At 41.7% G+C, this 27,377-nt stretch overlaps 1 protein-coding gene across 1 annotated transcript; it reads left to right on the top strand.

Annotated features, from left to right (window-relative positions):
- The first annotated feature begins 4,412 nt into the window (after positions 1–4,412).
- cdr2a (cerebellar degeneration-related protein 2a) lies at positions 4,413–27,264 on the top strand. The gene is made up of 5 exons (XM_043711407.1): positions 4,413–4,735; positions 9,364–9,476; positions 18,102–18,250; positions 19,309–19,461; positions 23,868–27,264. Exons 1-5 carry the CDS (start codon positions 4,651–4,653, stop codon positions 24,775–24,777), a joined length of 1,410 nt encoding a protein of 469 aa, XP_043567342.1. The 5' UTR covers positions 4,413–4,650; the 3' UTR covers positions 24,778–27,264.
- Positions 27,265–27,377: the final 113 nt, after the last annotated feature.

Consider the following 27,377-nt stretch of genomic DNA (forward strand, 5'->3'; position numbering starts at 1 on the left):
TGAAGAAGAGCTGCACTTTTCAATATGTTAAACCTCAGTCCTGTCTTCCCACTCAGGCAGATGTAACCAACTCCATGGTGCTACTTGGCAATAAGCAGGAGAATTTGTCCTAGTCAATATTCATTCCTCAACTAGCATAATAAAAATTACTCACGGTCAGTAATCCAATTGTTTTTGTGACACCTTACTTGGGCAATTGACAGTTGTATTTACCTAATTAACAACAATGAAAACATTTAAAGATAGTTGATTGGCTGTGGACAGCTTTGGGATGTTTTGACAATATAAAAGGTGCTATATAAATGTAAGATTTTTCAAAGGTTCAATAGCACATTAGCTTTAATCCATTGAGCTATCAGTAGAGATTGACTATGCTTAAAATTATGTCTAAGCCTGGGACAAATTAATTCCCTGCTTTGTAGCTTTGAAGAACACAATTCATTGTCTTGCAGATACTATGACCATGCTGCCTCATTTTTCAATTCACTTTTCTATTGCTTCTGGGGTACCAGTGCTTCAAAATTCATCCACATCATTGCCAGTGATATCACTTATTAGCGTAGTATGAATTAAAGAAGGCCAAAATGAATGAAAACTACTTGCAGTCTAATTCAATGATTATTCAGCAGAAAGCAGGGAATTCATGGGGATGGAGGGGGTGCGGGTGGTGAGAAAGATTGACTGGATAACATTGTGAAGCCGTCTGTGGGGGATGGGATCTCATAATGATAGCAAGACACAAGGCCAAAGTCCAGTGAAAGTAGGCTGACTGGATTAGGACAAATGAAAATTTCTAGAAAATACTGCAAATATAAAACAGGTCAGCTGGCATCTGAAAGAAGACAAGTTATGGTTTCTTGTGGTACTTGATTTCAGAACTAGGATTCTCTGGAGGAGAGGCACACTCCTGCATGGACTGATATTGCATAAAACAGGTGCCAAGGTTGTATCCTTCAATTTAAAAGACGAAAGCTTGAGGGTATGAGCAAAGGGACTGCAGTTCTTGTATACATCCAGATATTAATGCATTCTCATTACAAGTGACTGTAAATTTGCAGAATTTAAAGTGCAACCATTTATGCTTGGATCATATTTTTTCTTTGTTTCTATGTTAAAAAGAAAATTGAATAATTCTATTTCTTGGGTCTCACTGCCACCTTATAAGGCTTAATGTACCAACCTGCATACTGTACAAATAAATGTTGCTCCATTTCATGTCAAAGACGATGATTATAGACATTAGTGAATGTGAAAACCATGTAGATTCCCTTGCATTCTAGCCAAACTAAGCAGAATGAAATCTTTCATTCAAGCAGGAAATCAAAGTTAATACTCTTGCTTTTCATGGACTAGGAGACAGAACTGTGTGATTCAATCCTCAAAACACTAATAATAATTCTGGTATCCCATGTGAAAAATATAAATACTATATATTCAAAATCTTCATCCTGTGCACACGTCTGACAACTTTTTCAATTATAAGTTCCTTTGACCACTTCTGTAATGAGAAATACTCATGTAATAAAAGCCAGGCATGGTGGCACAGTGGTTAGCACTGCTGCCTCACAGTACCAGAGACCTGGGTTCAATTCTCGCCTCAGGCAACTGTCTGTGTGGAGTTTGAACATTCTCCCCATGTCTGCGTGGATTTTCTCCAGGTGCTCCGGTTTCCTCCCACAGTCCAAAAATGTGCAGGTTAGGTGAATTGACCATGCTAAATTGCCCGTAGTGTTAGGTGAAGGGGTAAATGTAGGGGAATGGGTCTGGGTGGGTTGCTCTTCAGAGGGGTGGTGTGGACTTGTTGGGCCTAAGGGCCTGTTTCCACACTGTAAGTAATCTAATCTAATTATACCTCCAGTTATACCTGCCATCATAAGCAGGAGGGTATCATAGTCATAGAGCTGTACAGAAACAGACTCTTTAGTCCGACTCATCCATGACTAGATATCCTAACTTAATCTAGTTCCATTTGCTGGCATTTTGCCCATCTACCTCCAAACACTTCCTATTCATATACCCAACCAGATGCCTTTTAAATGTTGCAATTGTACCAGCCTCCACCACTTTCTCTGGCAGCTCATTCCATACACGCACCACCCACTGTGTGAAAAGGTAGCCCCTTAGGTCCCTTTTAAATCTTTCCCATCTCATCTTAAACCTATGCCCTCTAGTTCTGGACTCCCCTATCCTGGGGAAAGGACCTTGACTATTATCCCTATCCATGCCCCTCATAATTTTATAAACATCTATAAGGTCACCCCATAGCCTCTGACACTCCAGGGAAAATATTCCAATGTATTCAGCCTCTCCCTATAGATCAAACTCTCCAACCCTGGCAACATCGTTGTAAATCTTTTCGGAACTCTTTCAAGTTTCACAGCATCATTCCTATACCAGGGAGACCAGAATTGAATGCAGTACTGTATTCCAAAGGTGGCCTGACCAATATCCTTTACAGCTGCAACATGACATCCCAACTCTTTTACTCAACGTACTGACCAACAAAGGCAAGTGTACCAAATGCTTTCTTCACTACCCTGCCCACCTGCACTACAAGCTCTTTTCATTCAGCAACACCCCCCAGGTGCTTTACCATTAAGTTTACAGGCCCTGCCCTGGTTTGCCCTACCAAAATGTAGTACCTCACATTCTAATGTGACAAGTTTCTGTGGGTACCATTAAATTTCAGTGATGTTGGTTGAGGGATTACACTGGGGGGTGATGGTGCAGAGATTGCAGAGGGTATAGACTGGGAATCCTTACCACTCTTCTTTGAAAGAAGGCGATAGAAAGTTTGTACCAATTTGAGAAAGCAAATAAGGTATTGATTTAATGTCTCATCTGAAAGGTGGCACCTCTGACAGTGCAACTCTACCTCCATTTTGCAGTAGAAGAGCTAGTTGAGATTTATCTGTTCAAGCCTCAGGAATGGGCCTTTTACATGGACAGATCCAATCTATCACACCCAGTTCACTCTTTAGGATCCCGCTAATATAAAATACTTGAATGAAGCTAAACTTATGCCAAATCAAGAGCTAAAACAGAATAGCACTTCTTCACACGAATGAGGATTTAATTATTGGGAGTCAATTATTGCATTGCTCAGTAGTTGCAGAAATTATCAAATATACCAGCGGATACTACAAGATCCCCTCTATAATCCTTCAGGCTCAGGCTATATTATGGAAGAGACACAAGTAAGTAGCAGCCTCATTGCCTGATTAGATCGTGACATGTAAAGTAAACCCTCTCTCTGGAGTGGGACTTGGAAAGCCTTAGAAGAGAGTACTGCCCACTAAGCAATATCTGATTTCCAAAAACTGGCTTAAAGATCCTTGAATCCAATCAAACAAATGCATTATCAGCATCCCATTCTCCACCTTAAACATTTACTTCCTCCACCATCAGATGTGATGAGGTATGCCACAGTGATGCATGCTAGTCAGGCAGGAGGCTGGAAGAAAACAGCAAGCCAGGCAGCATCAGGAGGTGCAGAAGTCAACATTTCGGGTGTGACCCTTCTTCAGGACTACCAACTTCTGCAGAAGGGTTCCACCTGAAACATTGACTTCTGCTCCTCCTGATGCTGCCTGGCTTGCTGTTCTTCCAGCCACCTGCCTGTCTACTTTGGACTTTAGCATCTGCATCACTTTTGACTGGTGACCTCTACCACCTAGAAAGACAAGGATAACAGACGCATGGGAACTCCATCACCTGTAAATTCTCTTTCCAATCACACATCACCCTGACTTCAAAGTATTGTCATTCCCTCTCTTATGCTGGGTCAAAATCCCAAAACTCCCTTCAGAACAGCACTCAGGTGTACCTGCACCAATTGGATTTGCAGTGGTTCAAGAAGGCACTTCTTGGAGACAAGGGCTGAATGACAAATGCTGACCAAGTCAGTGATGTCCCTGAATGCATTTTAAAAAAGCACAAAACATTAACCAACACCACAACACTGAGATCCACGAGTATGTCCACAATGAAATAGGTAACAATGCTATTGCAGGATCTAACAAAAGCAAAAATAGAAATTGCTGGACAAACTCAGCAAGTTTGGCAGCATCTGTGGAGAGAAAGTAAAGTCTAGTGCTCCTTCATTTGAAGGATCTGAAAAATGTCTGCTTTTGTTTCAAATTTGTAGCGTCTACAGTTGTTTTGTTCTAATAATATCAAAATGCTGGAGATCTGAAACAAAACAGAGAATGCTGGAGATTCTCGGCAGATCTGGTACTGCCTACCGAGTGAAACAGGATAAATTTTCCAGTTTAGGTTGGAGGTGAAACTGGGTGTTCTGAAGGTCTTAAATCAGATACCCTCTTTCCAAAAAAGGACACTACCGGTTACGCGGCAGAGCGGACGCAGTGATTGGTTGTCATTTGAATTGTTACAAAGAAAAGGGCGGAGCCCCCTACCGCCTGGCGGAATCCCCGTGTTTGCTAGTGCACTTAGAGCTGGTCATAGGCATATAGTGCCACGTTGCTTTAGTCTCATAGAGACACGGAGTAAATGCAATAAACGTCTAAAAAGAGCGACCGGGTGAAGCCTGTCCGGAGCTGGGGCACAGCCACGCTATTGACCTTTTTGTTCCAAGCCGGTACTTTTCTTCCTAATAAAAGCAAGCAAGCAAACCAAACAAAAAGCAAGATGTTAACTGACAGCATAGTAGAGGATTTTGACCGCCGGGAGGAGGAACCATGGTACCACCAGCAGCAGCAGAATATGGAGCACGGTGAGTTTAAAGTTTAAAGGCGCTTCTCTAGATTGGAGTTTGTTGACAGGTACCAAGAAAATAGGCTGCACGCTGCCAGCTTTATCCCTGAGGTACAGTCGATGAGGGAAATCTGAAAATATTGGATGCAGACGGTATCTGTGGAGAGAGGCACTCAATGTATTAAATTTGTGACCTTTCATCGGCACTGGTTCTTAAGAATCCTTCTCCTTTAATCTGTATCTAGCCTGAACCGGGATGAAAGGAAATAACAGTGCTGTCCTTTCACAGTTGAGTGGGATTTTGTAAAAGAGACCAGCACAATGTCTGTGTTATCGCAAAGACCAAGTAAGTTGTTCACAGGCTCTAATTAACATTGAACGGTGTTATTTGCTGAGCAGTGGAGTTTACCGCAGTCGATGGTGCAAGAGCATCAGGAGACCATTCGGCCTGCCGTGTCTTTACTGGCTCTTCTTGAGATACCCAATCAGACCCGTTCCTTTTCACTCCTCACAGCCCCCATTCCAAGAATTGGTTTGTGAAAATAAATTTTACCTATTTGTTTGCGGGGTAAACACCATATCTGGCGAATTTCTTTTCAAACTGCCGTTGAGCCTGGGATGGGGTCTGGTCAGTGGCTGTGTCCCTGGCCGTCCGGCATTGACTCATTGGTGTGGGCTGGGGATGCTGCAGTTCTCCGACCTGTGTCCTCTGGCCCTTGCCCGCCCCTCTGGCTCTGTCGCCATCTCCTTCTGGAGTGTCTTTCTATCCTTCTCGCCCAGCGCGCCTTTTCTGAATGGCTTGCCCTGGAGAGAGCTGTCTCCATAGAAACCATGTCCTGGTGAGAAGCTGAAACGCTGTAATCGCAAACCATCCCCTCCCCTCCCTGGAGCTTTATCTGAATCCCACCCCGTTATTTCATGAGGAAAAGTTGCTCTCCGCTTGGACTAAGGGAATCAGCGGTTTGTCTCCAAGTAGCCTCTGAGGCTGGAGTTCGGGCTGATGGAGACCGGTTACCGCCTCACTGTAAGGAGGGCAATCATAGACCATTCGGCCCTTTCGTTTCTGTACTGGCTCTGCGGAAGTGCAGTTTGTGCCACTCCTATGTTCTCTTCTCAGCCTTAAACATTTCTCCTTTTCAAGAATTTCAGATTGCCTTTCTCGAGTTGAATCTTTTGTTCCCGTTTCAGACTATTTCCGATCCCCGAGGGGGAGCAGGGGAGGGAAAACAGCTGCTTTTAAAAAATTTATCTTAAAACTGTCCTTTTTTACTTATCAGCCTTCTTGCAACTGGAAACCATGTGTCCTTATTTGCTCCATCAAATCCCCTACTTATCAGGAAAATCCTCTTTATTAAGCCTCGTTTTTACCTTCTGCAGTAAGCAGAGACCGTACAAGGTTTGTCCCTGGTGTTTTGACAATGCTAAGTAAAGTTGCTACACAAATCCGAATCTGCCTCTGAGAATGGAGAGATTTGATACTTGGGAAGATGGGCTCTTACAACGATCTAAATGTGCTTCATGTTGTAATGTCTGCCTGTCCTTGGAATAATATTGTAACAGCATAGGGTAGCCCTGGATGTGTCCACTGCTAAGACTGTGTTCTTCCATTTAAAGAGTCATAGAGATGTACAGCACAGAAACAGACCCTTTGGTCCAACTTGTCCATGCCAACCAGATATCCTAACCTAATCTAGTCCCATTTGCCAGCACTTGGCCCATGTTCCTCCAAACCCTTCCTATTCATATACCCATCCAGATGACTTTTAAGTGCTATAGTTGTACCAGCCTCCACCATGTCCTCTGGCAGCTCATTCCATACACGTACCACCTTCTGTCTGAAAACGTTGCCTCTTAGCTATCTTTTATCTTTCCCCTCTCACCCTAAAACTATGCCCTCTAGTTCTGGACTCTCCCACCCCAGGGAAAAGACCTTGTCTATTCACCCTATTCATGCCCTTCATGATTTTGTAAACCTCTATAAGGTCACCCCTCAGCCTCTGATGCTCCAGGGAAAACAGCCCCAGCCTGTTCAGCCTCTCCCTTTAGCTCAAATCCTCCAATCCTGGCAACATCCTTGTAAATTTTTTCTGGACCCTTTTCAAGTTTCACAACATCTTTCTGATAGGAGGGAGACCAGAATTGCACACAATGTTCTAAAAGTGGTCTAACCAATTTAACTGATCCGTCCTTCCGTCCTTCCCTCTCTCTCTAAAGATTGTGACTTGCTATGATTCTAGACCCACTGCTCAGATGAACTTGGCTAATGGAGTTTGGGTCACGAGGCTGGTCGCGGCAAATCGACCTGGTTCACATATGGACAGGCTGTGGGGTAGGAGCAGTACATCAACAAGAGTGGATCCCAGGCTGATATTTGCCTAACCTGCTTCCCCAGTGTCTGAATAACAATATGGAAACAAATGACGAGTGAGTTTATTACTGGCTTGGGAGCACATTAAGAAACTCATTTAAAGACCTTGTAACAGACTTTTGGAAAGAGAAGGGCAGCTTCAGTTCCAACTAGGACACTGTTAAAATCTGCTGAATAATCAGAAGAAGATGCACTTTGAAGCACTCAGCAATGTTATCAACATGGGTTCCCGTTTCTTTGTTGCATCCTCCTATTGAATCAGACAATGAAATGAGATTAAATCAGGAGTCTCAACGGTCTAAAGGATATAGAGGATTCTTCACTGTCAATGTCTAAGCAACGATCAGGCAAAGCCATTAAAAAGTCTCTGAAAAGCTGATTACATATGATCAAACTAGAGGAATATAGAATTTTATTTTGGGGGGGGGGAGAAACCCATTGGTGGGGGTTAAACTGTACAAAGTTGGACCATGTTTGTGTTTCCTTAATTATGGTGGTCCTGATATTTTCTTGTGATTGTAAACTGATTTTTTAAAATGGTAGCTGGTTGAGACTGGGCAGGAACAACAGTCTCTGATTGTATCTTTGCAACTTGGATCAGTCAAAAATGCTAACCAGTTAAAATTCAAGTGAAGTGGATGTGGAGTAATGTTGTAAGACTCTGAGACTTGTAATTTCCCCTGCATTTAACTTCATTCTGCTTGTTCAGTCACAGCACAATGTTTGAAACGCTCACTGTGTCAGGCAACATCCGAGAAGTGAGAGTTAAAGCTCGCCTTTTAACTGTTTCTCTGCAGATGCTGCATGGCATACTGAGCATTTTTCTGTTTTTGTTTCAGGTATCTAGTATTTTTGTTTTTGTTTTGCCCTTTGCCAATGTAATAACCTTTTTCTAGTGATCTGATTAATCTGCCTTCACTGCTGCAGTTATTGAATTCTCTGTCCCTTGATGTTGAAATCAATATCTTTGCCAATCCTGTCACAAAAGTTTGTGCTTCCGTCACATGCTTTACGCTATATCATTTAAAAGGAAAGCAAGTTGCATTTATGTAGTGCCTTTCATAATCTATCCCACAGTTTCTAAGCAGCCAAAGAAGTAGTTTTAAAGTTGTAAAATAGGAAATCTATATACGGCAAGGTCTCGAGCAACACAATATATGATTTAAATCATTTTGCTTTCCTTTTAGTGATGCTGGTTGAGGGGTAACCAACTTGCTTGCTTTTTGTTAAATAATTCTGTCCAATCTCTCTTCCCATTCCTCCGAGAGGGAGAAAGGCTGTTGTCTCATCCAAAAGTCAGGGCTTGTGATAGTGCTGCATTCCCTTTGTATAGCACTGATTAGGTTCAAGCCTCTTTCCCAAGTCACTGGAAAGGGCTTTGACTTAGTGACTTGGGCAAAAGTGCCACCCTTTGAATCATAGCTGACATTACTGATGATAATCTGAAGGAAAAATACATTAGTTGTTAGTTATAGGTTGTCTGTGAGACCATTGTTTGTAAGGCCAGTTGCTGCCCTTTTGGAGATGGGACTCCCTGTTTGCCACATTTGAGACTGTCTCCTGTTTCCATCCAAACTTGTATTGGTACCAAAGGTGATGCTGAAGTCGAGCTGAAAGGTGTGCACATGTGGGTTTGTATAGTGTTTACAACTACTGCTAGCTTCTCAGTGGCAGACTGTGTGATAATAAAACATACATTGACAATCAGAGTTAATCCCTGGATTATGTCTACTCTATCAGATTACGCGAACAAAAGGGAAATTTGTTGATGTAATCTTGTTTTCAATTGAATAATTGTTTCTTGAGCAGTAATCATCAAACCAAGTTTTAAGTGAGAGTTTTGAACAATACGGACTTTCAACTTTGGAGTAAGGTGATCTGAGGTAGAAAATGGCAAGTAAACAATGTAGAGTTGGGACTGATTTCTGAATAATTTGGAGATTTGATACAAGGGGAAATGGAGGCAAAATCAATACCAGAAAGCTCTCTAGGTGACCTATTCATCATTCTTTTCTCTTTCTCCAAACTCTGCCTGTATTTGTCACTTAAACCCTAAAGAAAATACAAACAAGGTTTAAACTTGAGCCCTACTGTGCCATGAGCACATGTTCAAATCAAGAAAAATAGATTCTAGAAACATTCTGCACCCAGTTCATTATGAAATGAACTGTTTGGGGCTGAGGGGGACCAGAGTAAATGTTGGTAGTTGAAGTATGTAATGGCCTCCTGCCCCTGTATCTAGTGATAACAATTGTTAATTTACTTTTGTTTATTTTTAGACCTACACCTCGCAGCGGAGTTGGGGAAAACATTGTTGGATCGAAATACAGAGTTAGAGGAAGCCCTTCAGCAAATGTATGGGACCAACCAGGAGCAGCTTCAAGAGATTGAGGTGAGAAGTGGGGTCTGTAACTTAATTTTGATGGTTTTGAAAACAAAATGCGAATCAGTGAGTGCTATAGTTCCGACAGATCAGACATCTATGAAATCAACTTTACCTGTTCCCTCTTGAGAACATATAGTCTTGTAAGATCTTTCAGCCTTTGCACTACTGCTGTCTTGTAATGTTCTTATCAAACGGACCTTCACTTTGTAGGTGCATTCAGAACAAAGTCTAATTTACTGCTTCAATAAGCTCTGCTCTTTCATTACTGAAGGTGTGTCATATATTGCAAATATTATTGGCAAAGCTGCTATTTGTTACCCTATCCTATGAGATTGACAGGCTGTCTACTTGAGGTGGAAAATACAGCTAAATGCCACCCTATGTGCATGCACATTCTTTGGCAGGTATTTGTGTAGGTATCAGGTAGTTTATACAAACCCATTGCCCCATTCCTTCAACCAGATGCACGGAGCCCAAATATTGATGTAACTCACTAGTCGAGTGTAGCACAGATAAAGAAACTCTCAAACTAAAGGATGTTATTCAGCCCCTTCAGACTGTTCTGCTGCTCAATAAACCATAGCTGAATTTTATCTAGTCTGAGGTGCTATTCTTCATACCCTTGCATAGCAAAAATCAAAGGTTGACAGCATCATGAAATTCTTGAGTGGAGTCCTGGGGACCTGAGGGTTTAGACCAGGATAATTTCTGAACATCTGCCTTTCTCTCTGTGGGGGAGTGGGACATTTTTGGCCTCCATTTTGTGGTTTCGCTTTCTTACTGAATGGTTTCTTGTTGTTTAGAGGCACCAAGAGCTGCAGGAAGGAACCAGACCTTATTAATGCTAGAATTTACTGATGTGGTAAAGCAAAACCCTGTGATCTTTTCTTGTTTGTTCTCCGCTGAGTGAGGCATCTCACTGGCATTAGTGAATGCTGAGATGCCACAAAGAATTTGTGCTACTTATAATAGCATCACCTAAAGAAAATGTACTCCTCAGTGACCGATAGCTTGGTATTTGCTGGATCTGCGTGTGCTGTCTCCTCCTTTGTCCTTCCTCCACCCCCAGCCCTCTTTGTTTTGCTGGCTTTTACCTTGTTGTCAGCATTTGGATCTGTACAATCTCAAGGCTTTGGGTGGATCCAGTAACTGACATTTGTCTGTTGTCTTGTAAAGTGCCAGGGACTGAACTGAATTGTTACATGGGGTTCCTGTGAGGTGACACCCACTCCTAGCTCTGCTGTCCTGTGTTGAAGGTGTTTTCTTTCTGTTCTGAAATGAGGAGTTTATGATCTCTGAAATTTGCAGTAAAACCAGTCAGGTGATATGATTAGTACAAATGGAATGGAAGAACTTGCATTTATGTAGCACCTTCCATGACTGCTGGATTCCTGAAGCACTTTAAAGCGCAGTCATAGTTTTAATGTTGTGCACAGCAAGCACACTCAAACAGCAATGATAGTGATGTTGATTGAGGAATAAATGTTGGCTGGGACAGTGCTGAATAGTGCTGAGGGAGCTTTAACATCCACTGGTTTGGGAGCCTAAGTCCTGGAGTGGGACTTGAACTTTCGCTTTCTGATTCCGAGACTATATTGCTACCCAGTAGCAAATTTAATGACTTCAACTAGAGAGAACTTTACAGAAATTCATGGCTTTTAGCTTTGCATTATTCAGAATGCACAGTGGCAATTAAATATTAAAAATGTTTAGAAACCAGAATGATTTGCCATAGGATGACATTGAGGGTTTGTTTTGCAAAAGAACAATGATGGTTAAATAACTCTTTTTTTTTTGTCTTGAAAGCGACTGAGTGTAGATATTGTAATCTTTATATTCATTTTGTCAATGCCACTTAACTCCACCTTTTTTGACTAATAATTAGTTTAATGTTAATGACTAGAAACTGAAAGACATAGGTTATAGGAGCAGAATTACATCATCAAGTCCACTCTGTCATTTGATCGTCTGTGTTTTGAGAGAGAACTTTAATTTCTGTAGCATCTTGCATGATCTCTGAACCTCTCAAAGCCCTTTACAGTCAATGGGCAGCACTTGCAACAGTTAATTTCTACATAGCAGGATCCCAATAGGAGCAGTGTCACAAATGACCAAATTGTTTTTTCTGACTGCGAGAGCTCACAATGCACAACATTAAACTGTGCCTTGAAGCACTTCAACACCTTTTTTGAAGTGCTTCAGGACATCCAGCTATATAAATGCAAGTTCTCCCTTCCCATTCTGGTGTTACTAATGATGTTAGATTATCAGTGAGCACACTCGTGAGCCACTGCAGTTTTAGACCCACTGAGGTTTTACTCCAAGTAAGAAACAAAGTGGTTTGCTTTGCTGTTTCAGAGGTCAGTTAAGAGTAAGCAGCACTGTTGAGGATTGTCAGCCAGACTGCACAGTGACATGAATTCCTCCCCACATGGGTTTTTGTTGGATCTTTAATCTGGTAGTTTCATGGCTGTTAATGCGGACAGCAAACTGCCCAGCCTTCAGGACAACATCGATCACAACACCATACAACCCTCTAATGGCAACCACTGCAAGGTGTGTCAGAGTGTTGAAGTGGGGGCACCATCCCACCTTGTACGCGGCAGGTACTCATGTGACACAGCCAAGGTTGGCTCTGTCATATGCTGCAGGCAAGGATGCCCCAAGGTAGGGGATGTTGGAGAGACCAAGCAGATGCTATGACAACTGATGAATGGATACCTGGCAACAATCCAGCGGTCAAGGACATTCGGCCTTGGATTTTTTGGGTGACGGACTTTGCGATACACAACAATGCAGAATTGCCCAGTAGAGACTGACAGCCAAGCTCAATACCCATGAGGATGGCCTCAACTGGGATCTTGGGTTTATGTTACACTACAGGTGACCCTACTACAAATGGTTCAGAAAAGATTTACAAGGATTAGATTTTAGATTACATTAGATTAGATTACATTACAGTGTGGAAACAGGCCCTTCGGCCCAACAAGTCCACACCGACCCGCCGAAGCCAGGATTGGAGGATTTGAGGTATAGGGAGAGGCTGAACAGGCTGGGGCTGTTTTCCCTGGAGCATCAGAGGCTGGGGGGTGACCCTATAGAGGTTTACAAAATTGAGGGGCATGAATAGGATAAATAGACAAGTCTTTTCCCTGGGGTCGGGGAGTCCAGAAATAGAGGGCATAGGTTTAGGGTGAGAGGGGAAAGATATAAAAGAGACCTAAGGGGCAACTCTTTCAGAGTGGTACGTGTATGAGCTGCCAGAGGAAGTGGTTGAGGCTGGTACAATTGCAACATTTAAGAGGCATTTGGATGGGTATATGAATAGGAAGGGTTTGAAGGGATATGGGCTGGGTGCTGGCAGGTGGGACTAGATTGGGTTGGGATATCTGGTCAGCATGGACGGGTTGGAGCGAAGGGTCTGCTTCCATGCTGTATATATCTATGACTCTATGACTATACACTCACATACACACACAGTTTTACACATGATCACACTCTTACACTGTCACAGACCATTTCTCATACTATGCGCACACTCTCGCTCTCGTGCGCGCTCTCTCACACACATACACTCAGACATGTACTCCATCACGTGCGTGCACACTCTATCAATCATGCATACACATATGTTCTCTCATGCACGCATTCCCTCGCACACATGTCCATAAGGTGAATTTGTTTCTGCAGATACATTCTATTTTGTTCAAAAAGCACCCAATCTGCAGACAGTCAGTCCATGTGATATTTTATAATTTCTTTCTTTTGGAAATAGAGCCAGTCTGACCCAAGGTTGGGATGCAGACAGACTCTAATCTCACACATTTTAATGCATTGTCTTTATACTGATAAAACTTAAATTATTCTCAGGAATGTGACTTGAAAGAAGTTCTGGGATTTGCATATTAATCAATCAAAACCTGCATCCTCAATCCACATGATTAGACTTAAGAGCAACCTACGTTTGTTCAATACATTGCATTAGTTGTATGACGCTTTGATCTTTTACTATAAATTCTGTGTTCTTTGCTCTAACTCCACTAGCGACCTGATGAAGGAGCAGTGCTCTGACAACTTATACTTTTAAATAAACCTATTGGACTGTAATCTGGTGTTGTGATTTTTTTAACTTTGCCCATTCCAGTCCAATACCAGCTCCTCTACATCATTGTTAATGAGACTAGTCTCATTAATTAAATTTTAAATTCCCTCCCCCCTCCAGTTGCTGTAATGGGATTTGAACTCTTTGTCCTTGAAGCAGTACACAGCCTCCCAGCCATTACCAATCTAGTAACGTTACCACCATGTTATCACTCCAGATTTGTTTTTGTATTGATGTTGACTGAAGGATGAATACATGACTGTGGGGAGGGATGGGAAGGGAGGAAGTGAGAAGGAAAATAAAACGTTTGCTCAACCACTGAACATGATGCAATAACCCTGAAGTGCTGTCGGATGATGTGTAGGACTGGAATGTGTGTAGACCATAGTGTGTGGTGTAGCGAGGAATGGGAGCCAGAAAAAATTCCTGACCATTGCTTCCTGTTTGGGATTTGGGTGGATGCTGCTTGGATTACAGTGTCTGAATCTACCAGTGATGTAATGTGCAGCTGCTGTGCTCCTGAGGAAACTTGGATATTTATTGCTGTCAAGTTCAACACTACAATAACAACCTCAATTGACAACTTCACAAATACAACCTTCTCTTCTGTTAGTTAACAGGGTCAGTCACAGAATCAGTTAGGTGATTAGTAACTGTCTATAAACCTTAAGCAAACATTGGTCACATGTCCCTAATATTTCTATGGTTCAGTGTCAGGTTTTTTGATAATACTGCTGTGAAGTGTATTGGGACTTGTTTTTATATCAAATGTTTTATGGTAGAAATAAAGTTGCTGCCAAAACACTGGGTTGAAAGTGATCCATCCTGATACAGCATGGCTTGATATAAGCTGACCTTTGGACCTTTTGGATCTCTGTTTTGGCATTCAGAGGAGTTTGTATCTTGTAACCTTTTGAGATGAATGCTAAGCTTTGAAATGAAACCAGGAAATGGCAGAGTTGTGCTGTGGAGTAGTTGGTATCAGTGAAGAGAGAATACTGGGTCTGTGTGATTTTTTTTTTAATTTGCGCAAGTCTCTTCTGGAAGAAAAGGAGTTGCTGCATGACCTGCCAGACGTCCTCATTGTCGCAAATTTTCATTGCAGCACCATTATCCATTCTCCTTTCTCAAGATTGGACTTTACACTGGACTATTTTTTAACTTTGTTTAAACACACTTTGAAAACATCATTCCCTCCTTTTTTTTTCTTCCCCATGTTTTCTCTCTTTCCTTCACTCTCCCCTTTTCTAATCACTTTCTCTGATGAAGACCATTGGGAGAATCTAGGAACATTAGAGCAAGACGAGGCCATTCAGTCCCTGAATCAGTTCTGCCATCTTGCCTGGTCTGTGGCCTAACTCTATATACTTGCCTTTGGCCCATATCTTTAACACCTTTGCTTAACAAAAATTTATCTATCTCAGATTTAAATCTAAAAACTGATTCAGCATCCACTGCCATTTGTGAAAGGGTGTTACAAATATTTGTGTAGAAGCGCTTCCTGTTACAACATGGCTGTGAACCCCTCTGTTAATTAAACCAAACACACAGGAACGCTCACCTCGCCTTGTAATCTTAAAATATGAGTGACCGAGAACTCCCAAATTCCACTATTTAAAGAAAATAATATTAATTTACTTTAAAAGTGAACATTAAAAATCTATTCACAACTCTGAGCTCCCCCTTTCTCTTAACTTAACTTAATACCTGCATTCAACTCTATAACAATATGCTGTTCCAGTAAGACCATTTATTAAAATTACATCAACTTAATTTCAAAACCACCTAATCGCTATCCTTTTGTGACTTCACTCTTCCGGCTGCTGAATTCCCTGGATGGTCGTCTTTCCTTTTACTGTGAGTATGTTTCATGTGAAAAGGAATCTTTTGATCGAGAGTGTTTCCTAATTTCTTGTGTCACTCTTGCTCTCACTCTCTCCAGTTTTTAAAATGCCTGCATTTTTATACTCCAACATTGGATTGTCTCATGTTGGCAAAACAATACATTCAAACACTATTGGATTTTAATATCCTCGGGCATAATTTAAACTGGCTAAAATTTGAATTGTTGTCAAAGCAGCAGCCAAAACTCGGGTATCCATTTCACAGCCAAATGTTACTTTTTTTGCAATTTTCCAGTATACTGTATGACTGCCATCTAGTCATATATAGATGCTGGTAATCTCAGTTCAGAACAGCTGTTGTTCGCTGGCCCCCTTTTTCGCGCCTGCGCCCCCTCTTTTTAAGGTACAGGACACTCCTTCAATTTCATAACACTTAAATTTTAGTAAAGCAAAGTTATTAATCTTAACATCTGATTCATCATCTACTGCCATTTGTGAAAGGGAGTTCCAAACATCTACCATCCTTTGTGTGTAGAAGTAATTCCTAACATCTCTCCAACATGCTCTGGCCCTAATTCTCAGGCTATGCCCCTAGTTCTAGAGTCCCCAACCAGTGAAAATAGTTTATCTTTATCTACCCTGTCTTTTCCTATTAATATCTTGAAGACTTTGATCAGCTCATACTGTAACTTTCTAAATTTTAGAGAAAACAGGCCTAATTTCCATAATCTTTCTTTATAAAATTAGGTTAGATTACCTACAGTGTGGAAACTGGCCCTTGGGCCCAACAGGTCCACACCAACCCTCCAAAGAGCAACCCACCCAGACCCATTCCCCTACATTTACCCCTTCACCTAACACTATGGGCAATTTAGCGTGGCCAATTCACCTAACCTGCGCATTTTTATTTTTTATTTTTGGACTGTCGGAGGAAACTGGAGCACCCGGAGGAAACCCACGCAGACACTGGGAGAATGTTCAAACTCCACACAGACAGTTGCCTGAGGCAGGAATTGAACCCAGGTCTCTGGTGCTGTGAGGCAGCAGTCCTAATCACTGCTACCGTGCCACTACCCTGAAGTCCAGGGCATGCTTGAAAACCTATGTTGTACTCTGTCCAAGGCCAATATCTCCTTCCAATGTCTGTGGCGCCCAGATCTCATAGTTCACCAAGTGGGGTCAAACCAGGGTTTTCCATAACTGCAGCATAACGTCTACATCCTTTTACTCCAGCCGCCCAGATATGCAGGCTTTTGTGATTGTTGTTTTTTTTTTCTGTGACGGTTGGCGATGTTTGAAGTTTTGTACACCTGAAGTCGTGTTTTTTTTTTTGGACATCCACTGTGTTTACTTTCTAAACTGTATGAAGTTACCCTGATCCATCCTTTTATTTTGGTCCAAAATGGATAATGTCACATTTGCTTTGAGCTGCATCAACCAGTTTTGCCTATTTGCTTAGTCTATCAATATCCTTTGTGATTTTATGTTACCATCTACACTGTGTACGATGCTGCCTAGCTACCACAATTATGGCTATCGCAGTGGGAATCAGATTAAATGGTTGCTGGAGATGTCAAAGATAAGTGTTGAGGGAGCAGAGACTGAAGGTGTTGAGCAGAGACTGACTGTGTTGTCCAGTTTTGCTTTTTTTTTTGAAAGAATGTTTGAGGAATGGATGAGACTTGATTCTTAGTCCATTTATTTGTTAACCAGCAGCAAAATGTATTGCACTTCATGCTGGAGTGAATGATCCCTGCCCTCTCCTGAAGATCTTACTTAAAGGGGTCTGTCTAGGTGATCATTCTGGGAGGCAGCCTGGACAATCTAAACATTCTGATTTCTCACCGGGAGCTACGATGTGGATTGATGAAGTGGGTGTCCTGGCTGAAATACTATTTTTCTCCCTCCCTTTTTTAAAAAAATTCTTTCCAGCTGTTGCTTAGTTCCTGGTACTCTCTTGCTCTCTTCGTCACAAGGTGCTGTGTTCACATCTCACTCCAGGACCTGAGCACAATGACCAAGGCCAGCACTCTGATGCGGTACCCAGGCAGTGCTGCATTCTCAGGCAATAAGACATTGTGGTCCTGTCTGGCTCCTAGGGCTGATGTTAAATATCCCATAACGCACTCTGTTTTGAAGAGAAGTAGAGTTCTGCCTGGTGTTCTGGCAAATCAACATCTCGCACAAATCTAGTTCATTATCACATTGCAGTTTGCAGGAACATGTTGCCATGTTCCTCTTAGTACAGCAGTGACTGCAATTCAAATATGTCATTGACTGTAAAGTGCTTTGAGTCATCTGGCAGTCATGAAAATTGCTGTTTAATTTCAAGTGTCTTTTTTTTCCCCCCTCCCACTCCTCTGTCTTGACTGTGTATTAAGTCTCAAACCTGAACCTTTCTAGTGATAGGCTTGGTTGGGGCCAAGATGATCAGTGCTGAAAATGTGTTGCTGGAAAAGCGCAGCAGGTCAGGCAGCATCCAGGGAACAGGAGAATCGACGTTTCAGGCATAAGCCCTTCTTCAGGAATCAAGATCAGTGACTGTCATGTGCAAGGAATTGATTTTTGAAAGGTCTTGTTCCTTCATGTCCTGCTGAAGCTTCTTGTAATGAGTGGATAAACATGCACAGTATGAGAATTCTGATGTGACCCTTCACTGCTAACTGATTCCTGTTTGTGTCTCAGTATTTAACAAAACAGATTGAACTCCTCCGTCAGATGAATGAGCAACACGCTAAAGTTTATGAGCAACTTGATGTGACTGCTCGAGAGTTGGAGGTGACTAATCAGAAACTTGTTATGGAGAGCAAGGCATCCCAAAATAAGATTATAAGGTAATTAAATATTTCAAATCTGAAATATCTTGACCATTAAAAATCTTGTGTGTTTAAGGCTTGTCATTTTGTGATCAAAAATGACCATACATTTCCCATTCAATGTTGCTACGTCAACAATCACAAATAGAATTGAATACGTGGTCACAATGGCTCTGGGGAACATGTTTTTAAAGTAATACCATTCTGTATACAATAAAAGGTTCAACTGATGTTCTTGGTTAGTCAAGGGCTTGATGATAAAACTGATAGACAGCAAGCAATCACAGGATCAGTGAAGATTTGAATTTAGGTCAGACTGTGTAATGTTACGAAACTTGCTAAATGATCTTTATTGATTGTCATGTGGTTGTGTTCCCACACTTGGTGTTTCTGCCTAACCAGTAAAGTCATAGTGCAGTATTACATTAAAGATGGTGTTGAAGCCAGAGAGTATGAGACTCAGACTAATATCAGGCAAACTAGAAGGAGTCAGTATGTGTTGAGTTCTACTTGGTTATTATGTTCAAATAAGTGTGCGTGTTTGCCTGTAAACATGCTGCTTAACTTGCTTTAACTTTGATTTCAAATGTTATTGATTTCAGCAGGCGATGTGAAACTCTGATAGCCAGCCACTATTTAATAGTGAGGATTAACGTGGAGGAATTATTAGGATTGAAAGTAAAATAAGGAAGATAAACATCTTTGGTCAACTCTGGGGAAGAAATTTCAGAGTTTTGGAATTAGGTAGCAATGACAGATAGAACACCTTTTATTTAAGATCCTTTTGATACTGTTGTCTACTGTAAACTCTCCAACTTGAAGGTAGTGATCCCTAAATTTCCAAAGTACCTTGCGATGCTTGCCTAATAATTAGATCAAATTTTAGACTCCAATAAATCCCCCTCAAAATCATCACTTTGAATCTAAATTTATAAATGTGAATCTCAATAGTTTTCAACTAAAGTCTCTGACAAGTTGCTTGCATGTTCATCAGCCTGATCAATTACTTGTCACTGACCTCTGACCCAGCTCTCCACAACGCTTTAATTGGATTTGTCTGATTTGTGTTTTGGTAGCTTGGCAGAGACAATTGAAGGTCTACAGTCTCACATCGATGAGCTTCAGAGACAGTTGGAGGATCTGAAGGACAGCTCGCGACACGAGGGCACCGAGCAAAAGAGGGCGATGCATAGCCTTCCATGTCTGAAAGAGTTATATGATCTTCGAAAGTAAGTTCCACCATCAGTGTTGTTTTATTGAAACTGAAACGTTTTCTTGGCATCTGCATGTTTGTCCTTCTCAGGCTGAAGTGTACAGTGCACCTGGAGAGTTGAGGATCTGTTGTTGCTCAGTGAGTGCTGCGCTCAACTCTGATTCAGAAAGCCCTTGGGTTCTATTTTCCTTGCAGAGATTTGCACCTACAGTCTGGGCTAGCATTCTCAGTGCAGTACAAAAGGAGTGCTGCACTGTATGTCTCTCTGGTCTTGTTGACCTGAGGCCCTGACTGACCTCTGAGTAGATGTAAAATACACCATGACAATTTTGAAAAATAGGAGAGATTTCTCTGATCTCCTGGGTCAAATCTTATCCTTGTACCAACCACAGAAAAAACATTTGGAGAATTGGAATAATTGCCAAATATACTTGAGTAGTGATCAATCTTTTGAAATAGTTGATATTCAGCCTTTTAGTCAAAAAAAATCCAAACTCTTTCTGCTTACCACTTGCTTAACGCTGGAGTCCAGCCTGTGCTGGTGCAAACACATTCATTCATTCAAATGCTCCTCATCCTCCACACCTTCACATGGACTGTCAAGGCAGCAACCTCACTGATGCCTGCGGAGTTCCAGCCAAAACCGCACTCTAATATGACAGTGTTAGTACCTAGAAGAATGGGGGATACGTGGCCCATTGATTGCTGAGTGGGCAAATAATTGCACAACAGCTAGAGAATGCAGGATATTGGAGAAGAGCATTCAGGATTTTGTAGGAAACCGTCTACACTAATTAGGCAGGGGCCTAAAAATAAATGTGCCAGCAGAGGAAACCTTGGCGTGTGATAACGTTAGAAAATTTAAGTTGCAACATACTTCAGTGGAAATTGGCTGACTTGGTTCATGGATCTATCCGAATCATTGCCATGAAACATGCAAAAAAAACATGTTTGGCTTTGCAGATTTGGATGGTGCACCACCTTTATAAAAGAAAAGCTGTTGTCTTCTGTGATGGATGGCTTGGATTTCACGAGGTCTCCCAATATAACTTTATGTGTATCACATTTCAGTGTTTTTTTAAAAAATCAGACTTGATCAAAAGAATGAATACAGATTTATCAATATTGGAATCTCATTCCTTTTGTGCTAACCAGTGAATGAAACAAAAACTGGAATTGCTGGAAAAGCTCAGCAAGTCTGGCAGCATCTGTGGAGAGAAATCCATTAACATTTCAGGTAGAATTCTGAGGAAGGGTCACTTGATCTGCAACATTAACTCTGATTTTGTTTTTATTTCTGATTTACAGTATCCACAGTTCATTCATTGTTAAAATAAAAACTGAAAGAAGTTGGTGAGAAAACAGTATTAGTAAAGACTTGCCATGGAAAGAGTACATTCAATATTATGCTGTTGTACGTCCTTTTGGGACAAAGCTTAAATTAACTGTGGTCAGAAGAGAAATGTCCCCCCTCAAACAGCAATTCGTATAAGGAGCAGTTTTTCATGTTCACAAAAAATAAAGCCACCCTCGTCCAGCTTTTAAAATATCGTTGAGAAACGTTTGGAGTTTCTGACTATGAAGACTACATAAAGAGAGAAATCTTCTCATCTGACTGGTTCAGATTACATCTTGTTAATTATGTTGCTGAAGTTAAGAATGTAAGCAGTTTACAGAGATGTTGATGTGTTAAGGAATGAGGCACAGTATTGGTGAATAAGGTATAATGTGGGGAAAACGTGAAGTTGTTTGTTTTTTGATAAGGAGAACAGAAGAACAATATTATTCAAATGGAGAAAAACTGCAGAAAGCTGCAACACGGACTTGGCACTTGTGTGTGACAGTCAAAGCCGTACACAGCCACAGCAGGTGTTCAGGAAGGCTAGGTAAAAACAATGACTGCAGATGCTGAAAACCAGATTCTGGCTTAGTGGTGCTGGAAAAGCACAGCAGTTCAGGCAGCATCCAAGGAGCAGTAAAATCGACGTTTTGGGAAAAAGCCCGTCATCAGGAATACCTGATGAAGGACTTTTGCTCGAAGGGTCAATTTTACTGCTCCTCGGATGCTGCCTGCCTGAACTGCTGTGCTTTTCCAGCACCACTAATCCAGATTCAGGAAGGCTAATCAAATGTTGGCCCTTACTCCAACCCCTTTGAAATATGAGTATAGGGAAGTCTTGCTGCAATGGTACAGTATGCTCATGACCACATCTGGAGTACTGTGAGCGGTTATTTAAGAATGGATGTTATTTTAATGCAGGCAATTCAGCTGGTCCCCAGTATGGAGGGATTGTGTTCTGAGCAAAGCTTAAACATGTTTAGTACTCTACTGACTGGAGTTTAGAAGAATGAGAGGTGATCTCATTGAAACACAAGATTCTTAAAGGGCTTGACCAGGTAAATGCTGAGAGGATATCTCCCCTTGTGGAAGAGTCTAGGACGAGATGACAGTCTCCGAATAAAGGGACGCCAATTTAAGGCTGAGATGGGGAGGAATTTTTTCTGAGGCTTGTAACTTTGGAAATCCCTGCCACAGAGAGCTGTGGGAGCAGAGTCCTTGTGCATGTTTAAGGCTAAGATTGAGCAATTCTTGATGCAGGGAAACTGGGATATGGGGGACGGGCAAGAAAGTGGATGTGAGAAGTGTTAGATCAGCTGTGATCCATTGAATCATAGAATCCCTACAGTGTGGAAATGGGCCCAACATCCCAACACCGACCCTCCAAAGAGCAACCCACTCGGACCCACTCCCCCACATTTACCCCTGACTAATGCACCTCACCTCCACATCCCTGATCACTATGAGCAATTTAGCATGGCCAATTCACCTAACCTGCACATTTTTGGATTGGAATACCCGGAGGAAACCCACGCAAACACTGGGAGAATGTGCAAACTGCACACAGACCTATTGAATAGCAGCAGGCCTGAGGAGCTGAATGGGCTACTCCTGTTCCTGTTTGTTATGGTCTGATGTTCAGGCCAACCTTTCTCAACTGAAAAATGTCTCTGTAAACCAGCTCTTCAAGTGTAGCTTGAGGAAGGAGGGGAGAATCGAAATGGCTTGATTGCAGGAGAGTCGGTAAATACTTTCTGCCTCAGTGAATGAGCTCAAATTTAGCAGTGCAGAAGACCTGGAGGAGATCAGAAAGGAGAATGTGGTGCAATCATTTAAGGACTGGATATCCCACATTCCAGAGGCTTCTGTCCATCTGTCTTTGTCTGATTTCCCTGCAGCCTGCAGCCCCCCCAAAAAAAAACACAGCTGGTTTTACACCAGGCCAGCCTGCCTCAGGGTGGGGGTGGGCTTACTGGTTAGACCAGGGATGCAAAAGCTAACACCACCATCCACAGCTGCTGCTGTACCTACCCGTCCCATGCTGCGTGTACCTGTGCTAGCTTACAGTGCACTGCTGCCGTAACCACCTTGTCTCAACAGGAAAAACTCCAGTACACTGGATTGGACAGCAGAGAGATTATTTGTGTAATGACATGATTGCTGGTATTGATGAGTTATGTCATGCTGCAATTCAAGAAACAGTTTGTTTGTGATTTAGTGTTCAGAAAGTGAGGGGGGAGTATTTTTAATAGATTTTAATACATGTTTGGGTCATGTTCTGGTAATTGGTATTTTCTGTACTGGGGTTTAAAAACTAAATATAATTGTGTATGATGTTTAGTGTTTAACTTTGCATTTAGTGCCCACAATTTAATGTCTGTCTCCTTCCAAGTGAATTTTAATTCACAAAATAAAAAAAAGTACTGTTTGCCATTTTTTCCCCAATGATTTGATATCAAACTCCATTTTTTTACACGTGTATACAATGGGCTAACAACACCTCGGCTCTGAGTTTTGTTCCTCACAAACGAAAAATTTCCATTTCAATCCCAAAATGTGCCAGAATTTGGAACATTAGGCTTGGACACCAGAGTGTGTGTGTTTGAGGGAGGAAACACAAGAATGCTCCAGGACCTGGTTCTCTAAATCTAGGTACCTACTTTGTCTCTCGGGACTTCTCTTTGATTGCTGCAATAGATGTTAGCAGCTGTTTCTCTTGGCTAGAAAGACTAGCAATGGGGTTCATAATCTCAGAATAAAGAGCCAACCATTTGGCACAGGAATAAGAAATGTTTTCACTTGGTATTGGGAATCTCAAGAATGTCTCTACCCTAAATGTTCAGATTCACTTAAAATTGAAGTCTATTACTTTTTTGAGACAGGGAAAGGGAGGGAAATGGGGGTAATGTGTGAACATGGAATGAAGGTGGTAGATCAGCCAAGATGGTGTTGAATAGTGGATCAGGCTCAGGGTTAAGTGCCCTGTTGCAGTTCCTGTTACTGATATTCCATCTCTCAAGTTGAACGATTTTCAGAACGTTGAGCTGCTGATTTATTGCAGGTTTTGTTTTTCTGTTTACCAGGTACTTTGTGTATGACCACTTGTTTGCTGCCGAGATCACATCTGATGAAACACATGTTCGTCCGTTGGAGGACGAAAATGAGAAATTAAAAAAGAATATGAGGATGCTGCAGACTCAGCTGACCCTGGAGAGGCAGAGGAGAGAAAATGTGGAGCAGGAATATTCCCTGCTGCTGAAGGAGAATGGTGAGCTGGAGAAAAGCCTCTCCAGTTTGGATGAGTACAAGCAAAGCATCCAAGAGCTGGAGAGCAAAGTGTTGGAATTACGTCAGAGAAGTCAAGGGGCAGTGAACTTTGTCAGCGTGGTGGACAATCTGCTCCCTGAATCCTTCCTGTTTTCTGGGAAAGATTCTTCGGGCCTTGAGCAATTCTCTGGGATTAAGGTTTGTGTGAATGGCGAGAGCTTGCCAGCTGAGCAGGCTCCATGGTGCTCTGGTGAGACCCTGAAGGGCAGCTCTGATGAAGACCTGTTGAAAGGCCATGAGCAGACCTGTATCAGGAGAGCTGAGGCAGTTCGCCAGCGAGGCATTTCCCTTCTGAATGAGGTGGACGAGCAGTACATCGCCCTGCAGATGAAATACAATGAGCTGCTAAGCAGGTGCCATCCCCAGGGGGAGACACTGAGCCACAAAGCTGTGCAGACCCCTCAGCGTCTCTCCCAGGACCAGGCTAGTCAAAGCCTGCCCATTACCAAGCCCCTGAGGAACGATCCAGCCACTTGTCCTGCTCAGCAACTTCCCAATGTGGAACTGACCAGCTCTGCCAATAACTCCCAGCCAGAATACAAAGTTTTGTTCAAAGAAATCTTTAGTTGTATCCAAAAAACAAAAGAAGAGATCAATGAAAGCCGATCAAAATACAAATCTCTTTCCTTGCAATGTCCAAATGTAGCTCAACTACAGCAAGAATAGAAAAATTACCAGTATTGTTGTATGAGTTGCAATAAAGCATTGGGAACTGAAAAGCCACAAGAAAACCTCTTAACTTATTTTGTAAAAGAAATATTCCTTTACAATTCTCGTGATCCAAGAATCAAATGGATCTGTTTGATCTCCATGTATTTGTAAGTCAGCTCTGTATGTATGTGTGACTGTCTCAACCAAGGAAAGTCCACATTTTTTTCAAAAACATGTATTTCTACTTTTTGGATTATCTGTCTGTCTGGTTATTGTGCATTTTCTAGCTGTAGGGAATCTTGAGCCATTGAAATGGTTAATTATATAAATTGGGTGAAGAAGCAGCTATTTTCTGATCCAGTCCCAAGACCTGTATGCCAGAAAGATCTTTATCGGTTTCTGGTCTTTACTGAGTGGGCTGGGCCCTTCACAATGGGAATACCACATTGACCTGGGTTGATGGTGCCAGTTTGGAAACCTCTACACTGTCTGGTGACTTTCACTGGAGCATGTCTGTAAAGTGAGAGGTGAAAGGAATTGTTCTGACCTCATGGCCTAATAATGTTCTACCAGGTAATAGCAAAATTCATATTAAAGTGTAACAACTGAAGTACCCTGGAAGGGTCTCCTATTGTGAACTGACCTTTTTATTCCCTGGGGAGGAGGGGGGGGGGGGGCGGGGGGAATACTGTTTGAAACAATGCTTAGTGAATTTGTTTTCAGAACATTCTGGTTTATACCTCTTATTTGAAAGAATAAAGTTGTGTCACAGCCAAACTTAAAGTTCAAATCTATATTGCTGTACATTGCTATTGTGTAATACTGCGTATAGGGCATTTCAGAATTTCTCTCCACTCAAGTGTTATTGTCAGGTCAGTACAAGATGAAAACTGTTTGCTTCTTTGAGGAATGTAGGGGGTTACATTTCTGAAGTGTGCATCTAACATTGGGTCTGAAAGGGACTTGCATTTCATATACACCTGTCAGGATGTCCCAGCGTGCTTTATAGCCCATTATTGCATGGTAGTAGGTATCATTTCACTAAGAACTGATACAGCCAATTTACTGATATGATGTGGCGGTGTTGGATGGGGGTGGACAAGGTCAGAAGTCACATGATACCAGGTTATAGTCCAATAGGTGTACTTGAAATCACAAGCTTCCAGAGCAGAGGTTGATTTCAAATACACCTGTTGGGCTATACTTGATGTCATGTGACTGTGGGAGCTTACTATTTATAAATTTGATGATGGAATGGTGACCAGATAGTTTGGGCTTTCTTGCAGTGCTGCAATGCCTCTTTGCAAGTTGGAGATCTTCTGATGGTCATGTGGGAGTTAATGTCAAATCCATCTTCTTTTATATTCAGTCGGAGCCCACTGCATGACCTGGTTAGGTTACAATAATAGAAATTGGGTATCAGACAAATAATATTGACAGCTGCTTTTTTAAAAATGCATCAACACACTAGGTATGGTCTGTATTGGCAGCTGCAGTTTGTTTGGCAAGCTTGATCTGAGAAAATGCTGCAAGTGGTCAGCATCAATGAAGAGTTGTTAACATTGCAAGTATAAATGCTTCTTTGTAACTGTCCTGCCATGTCCAGTTCTAGGGAAAAAAATAAGTGGAATGAGGACTTGTGCAGTGCTTAAGTGGTAAAAGAGAGAGAGACTGTTGCTAGCGATGAAATGTGATACTTGGACATCCCCATGAGTTGGATGTTTTGAGTTAGGAAATGAGTGAAATGGGTTTTGGGTTTGCAGGAAACTAGTAGACTGAGAAGGTAGGTGAAAGATAAAATATACAAGTGGAAGAATGGGAAAAGAAGGGGAGAGACGGTCAACCATTGATTTAATAGTATCTTCCTAGGAGGTGACTGAGATACTGGGTATTTTTGAATTTGGCTAAATTGGTTATTGCTGCTAGGCTTTCCATGTGGTGACCATTGAAATTATGGAAATGTTCCAATACTTCTCCCATGGCAGGAATAATTGATTTCCTAAGTGGAAAATACAGGAAGAACAAAAGAAGCACTCTGGGATTTCATTGCTACAAAATTCAGGTGTTTGGCTTTGGTTGATTTAATTATATACAACACTCCAATAAGTTGTGCAGAAGCAACATAGATTTGAGGTAGGCTTTGGAACTCGAATATCTGGATGGATAAAAGTTTGCAATATGTTTCAGCCATTACACCAGCCACACTGCCTGTGTTAGTCATTCACTTTGTAACATACTGGTTTATGAACCAATTGGAAACGAACTTAAACTTGTGGTGCTCCTGAGACTTGTCCCTTTTGTCACATGACTACAGAAGCTGAACAACTTATTTATAATGTCTCCACTCAAAATAGATGGTCAGTAGAAATGTGTTTATATTCAAATGTTGGTCTAATGCAGTGCTTTGTACGATTATGTAGAATTGTTGATATTGAACATTGTCTCACTTGCTCGAAAATAGTGTCAGTATTTGAAGTTCTTAATAAATAACTTCTGATTTCAGCTTTTATGGTTTGTTCCAATTTTTATAAGCCTGGAAAAACTCAATAGTTGGAATAAATAGCTGAAGTCAAGGAATTCATTAATTATTGCAAAAGGGTTGGGCTGCAATTAAT

The sequence above is a fragment of the Chiloscyllium plagiosum genome, chromosome 21 (genome assembly GCF_004010195.1).
Source record: "Chiloscyllium plagiosum isolate BGI_BamShark_2017 chromosome 21, ASM401019v2, whole genome shotgun sequence".
NCBI lineage: Eukaryota > Metazoa > Chordata > Chondrichthyes > Orectolobiformes > Hemiscylliidae > Chiloscyllium > Chiloscyllium plagiosum.

Bases quoted from the DNA above. Each gene is read 5' to 3' on its own strand.
- cdr2a (XM_043711407.1), top strand. From the start codon at position 4,651: ATGTTAACTGACAGCATAGTAGAGGATTTTGACCGCCGGGAGGAGGAA. The intron at 9,477-18,101 runs GTGAGAAGTGGG...TTTGTGTCTCAG, and splicing joins AGCAGCTTCAAGAGATTGAG to TATTTAACAAAACAGATTGA. The intron at 18,251-19,308 runs GTAATTAAATAT...GTGTTTTGGTAG, and splicing joins TCCCAAAATAAGATTATAAG to CTTGGCAGAGACAATTGAAG.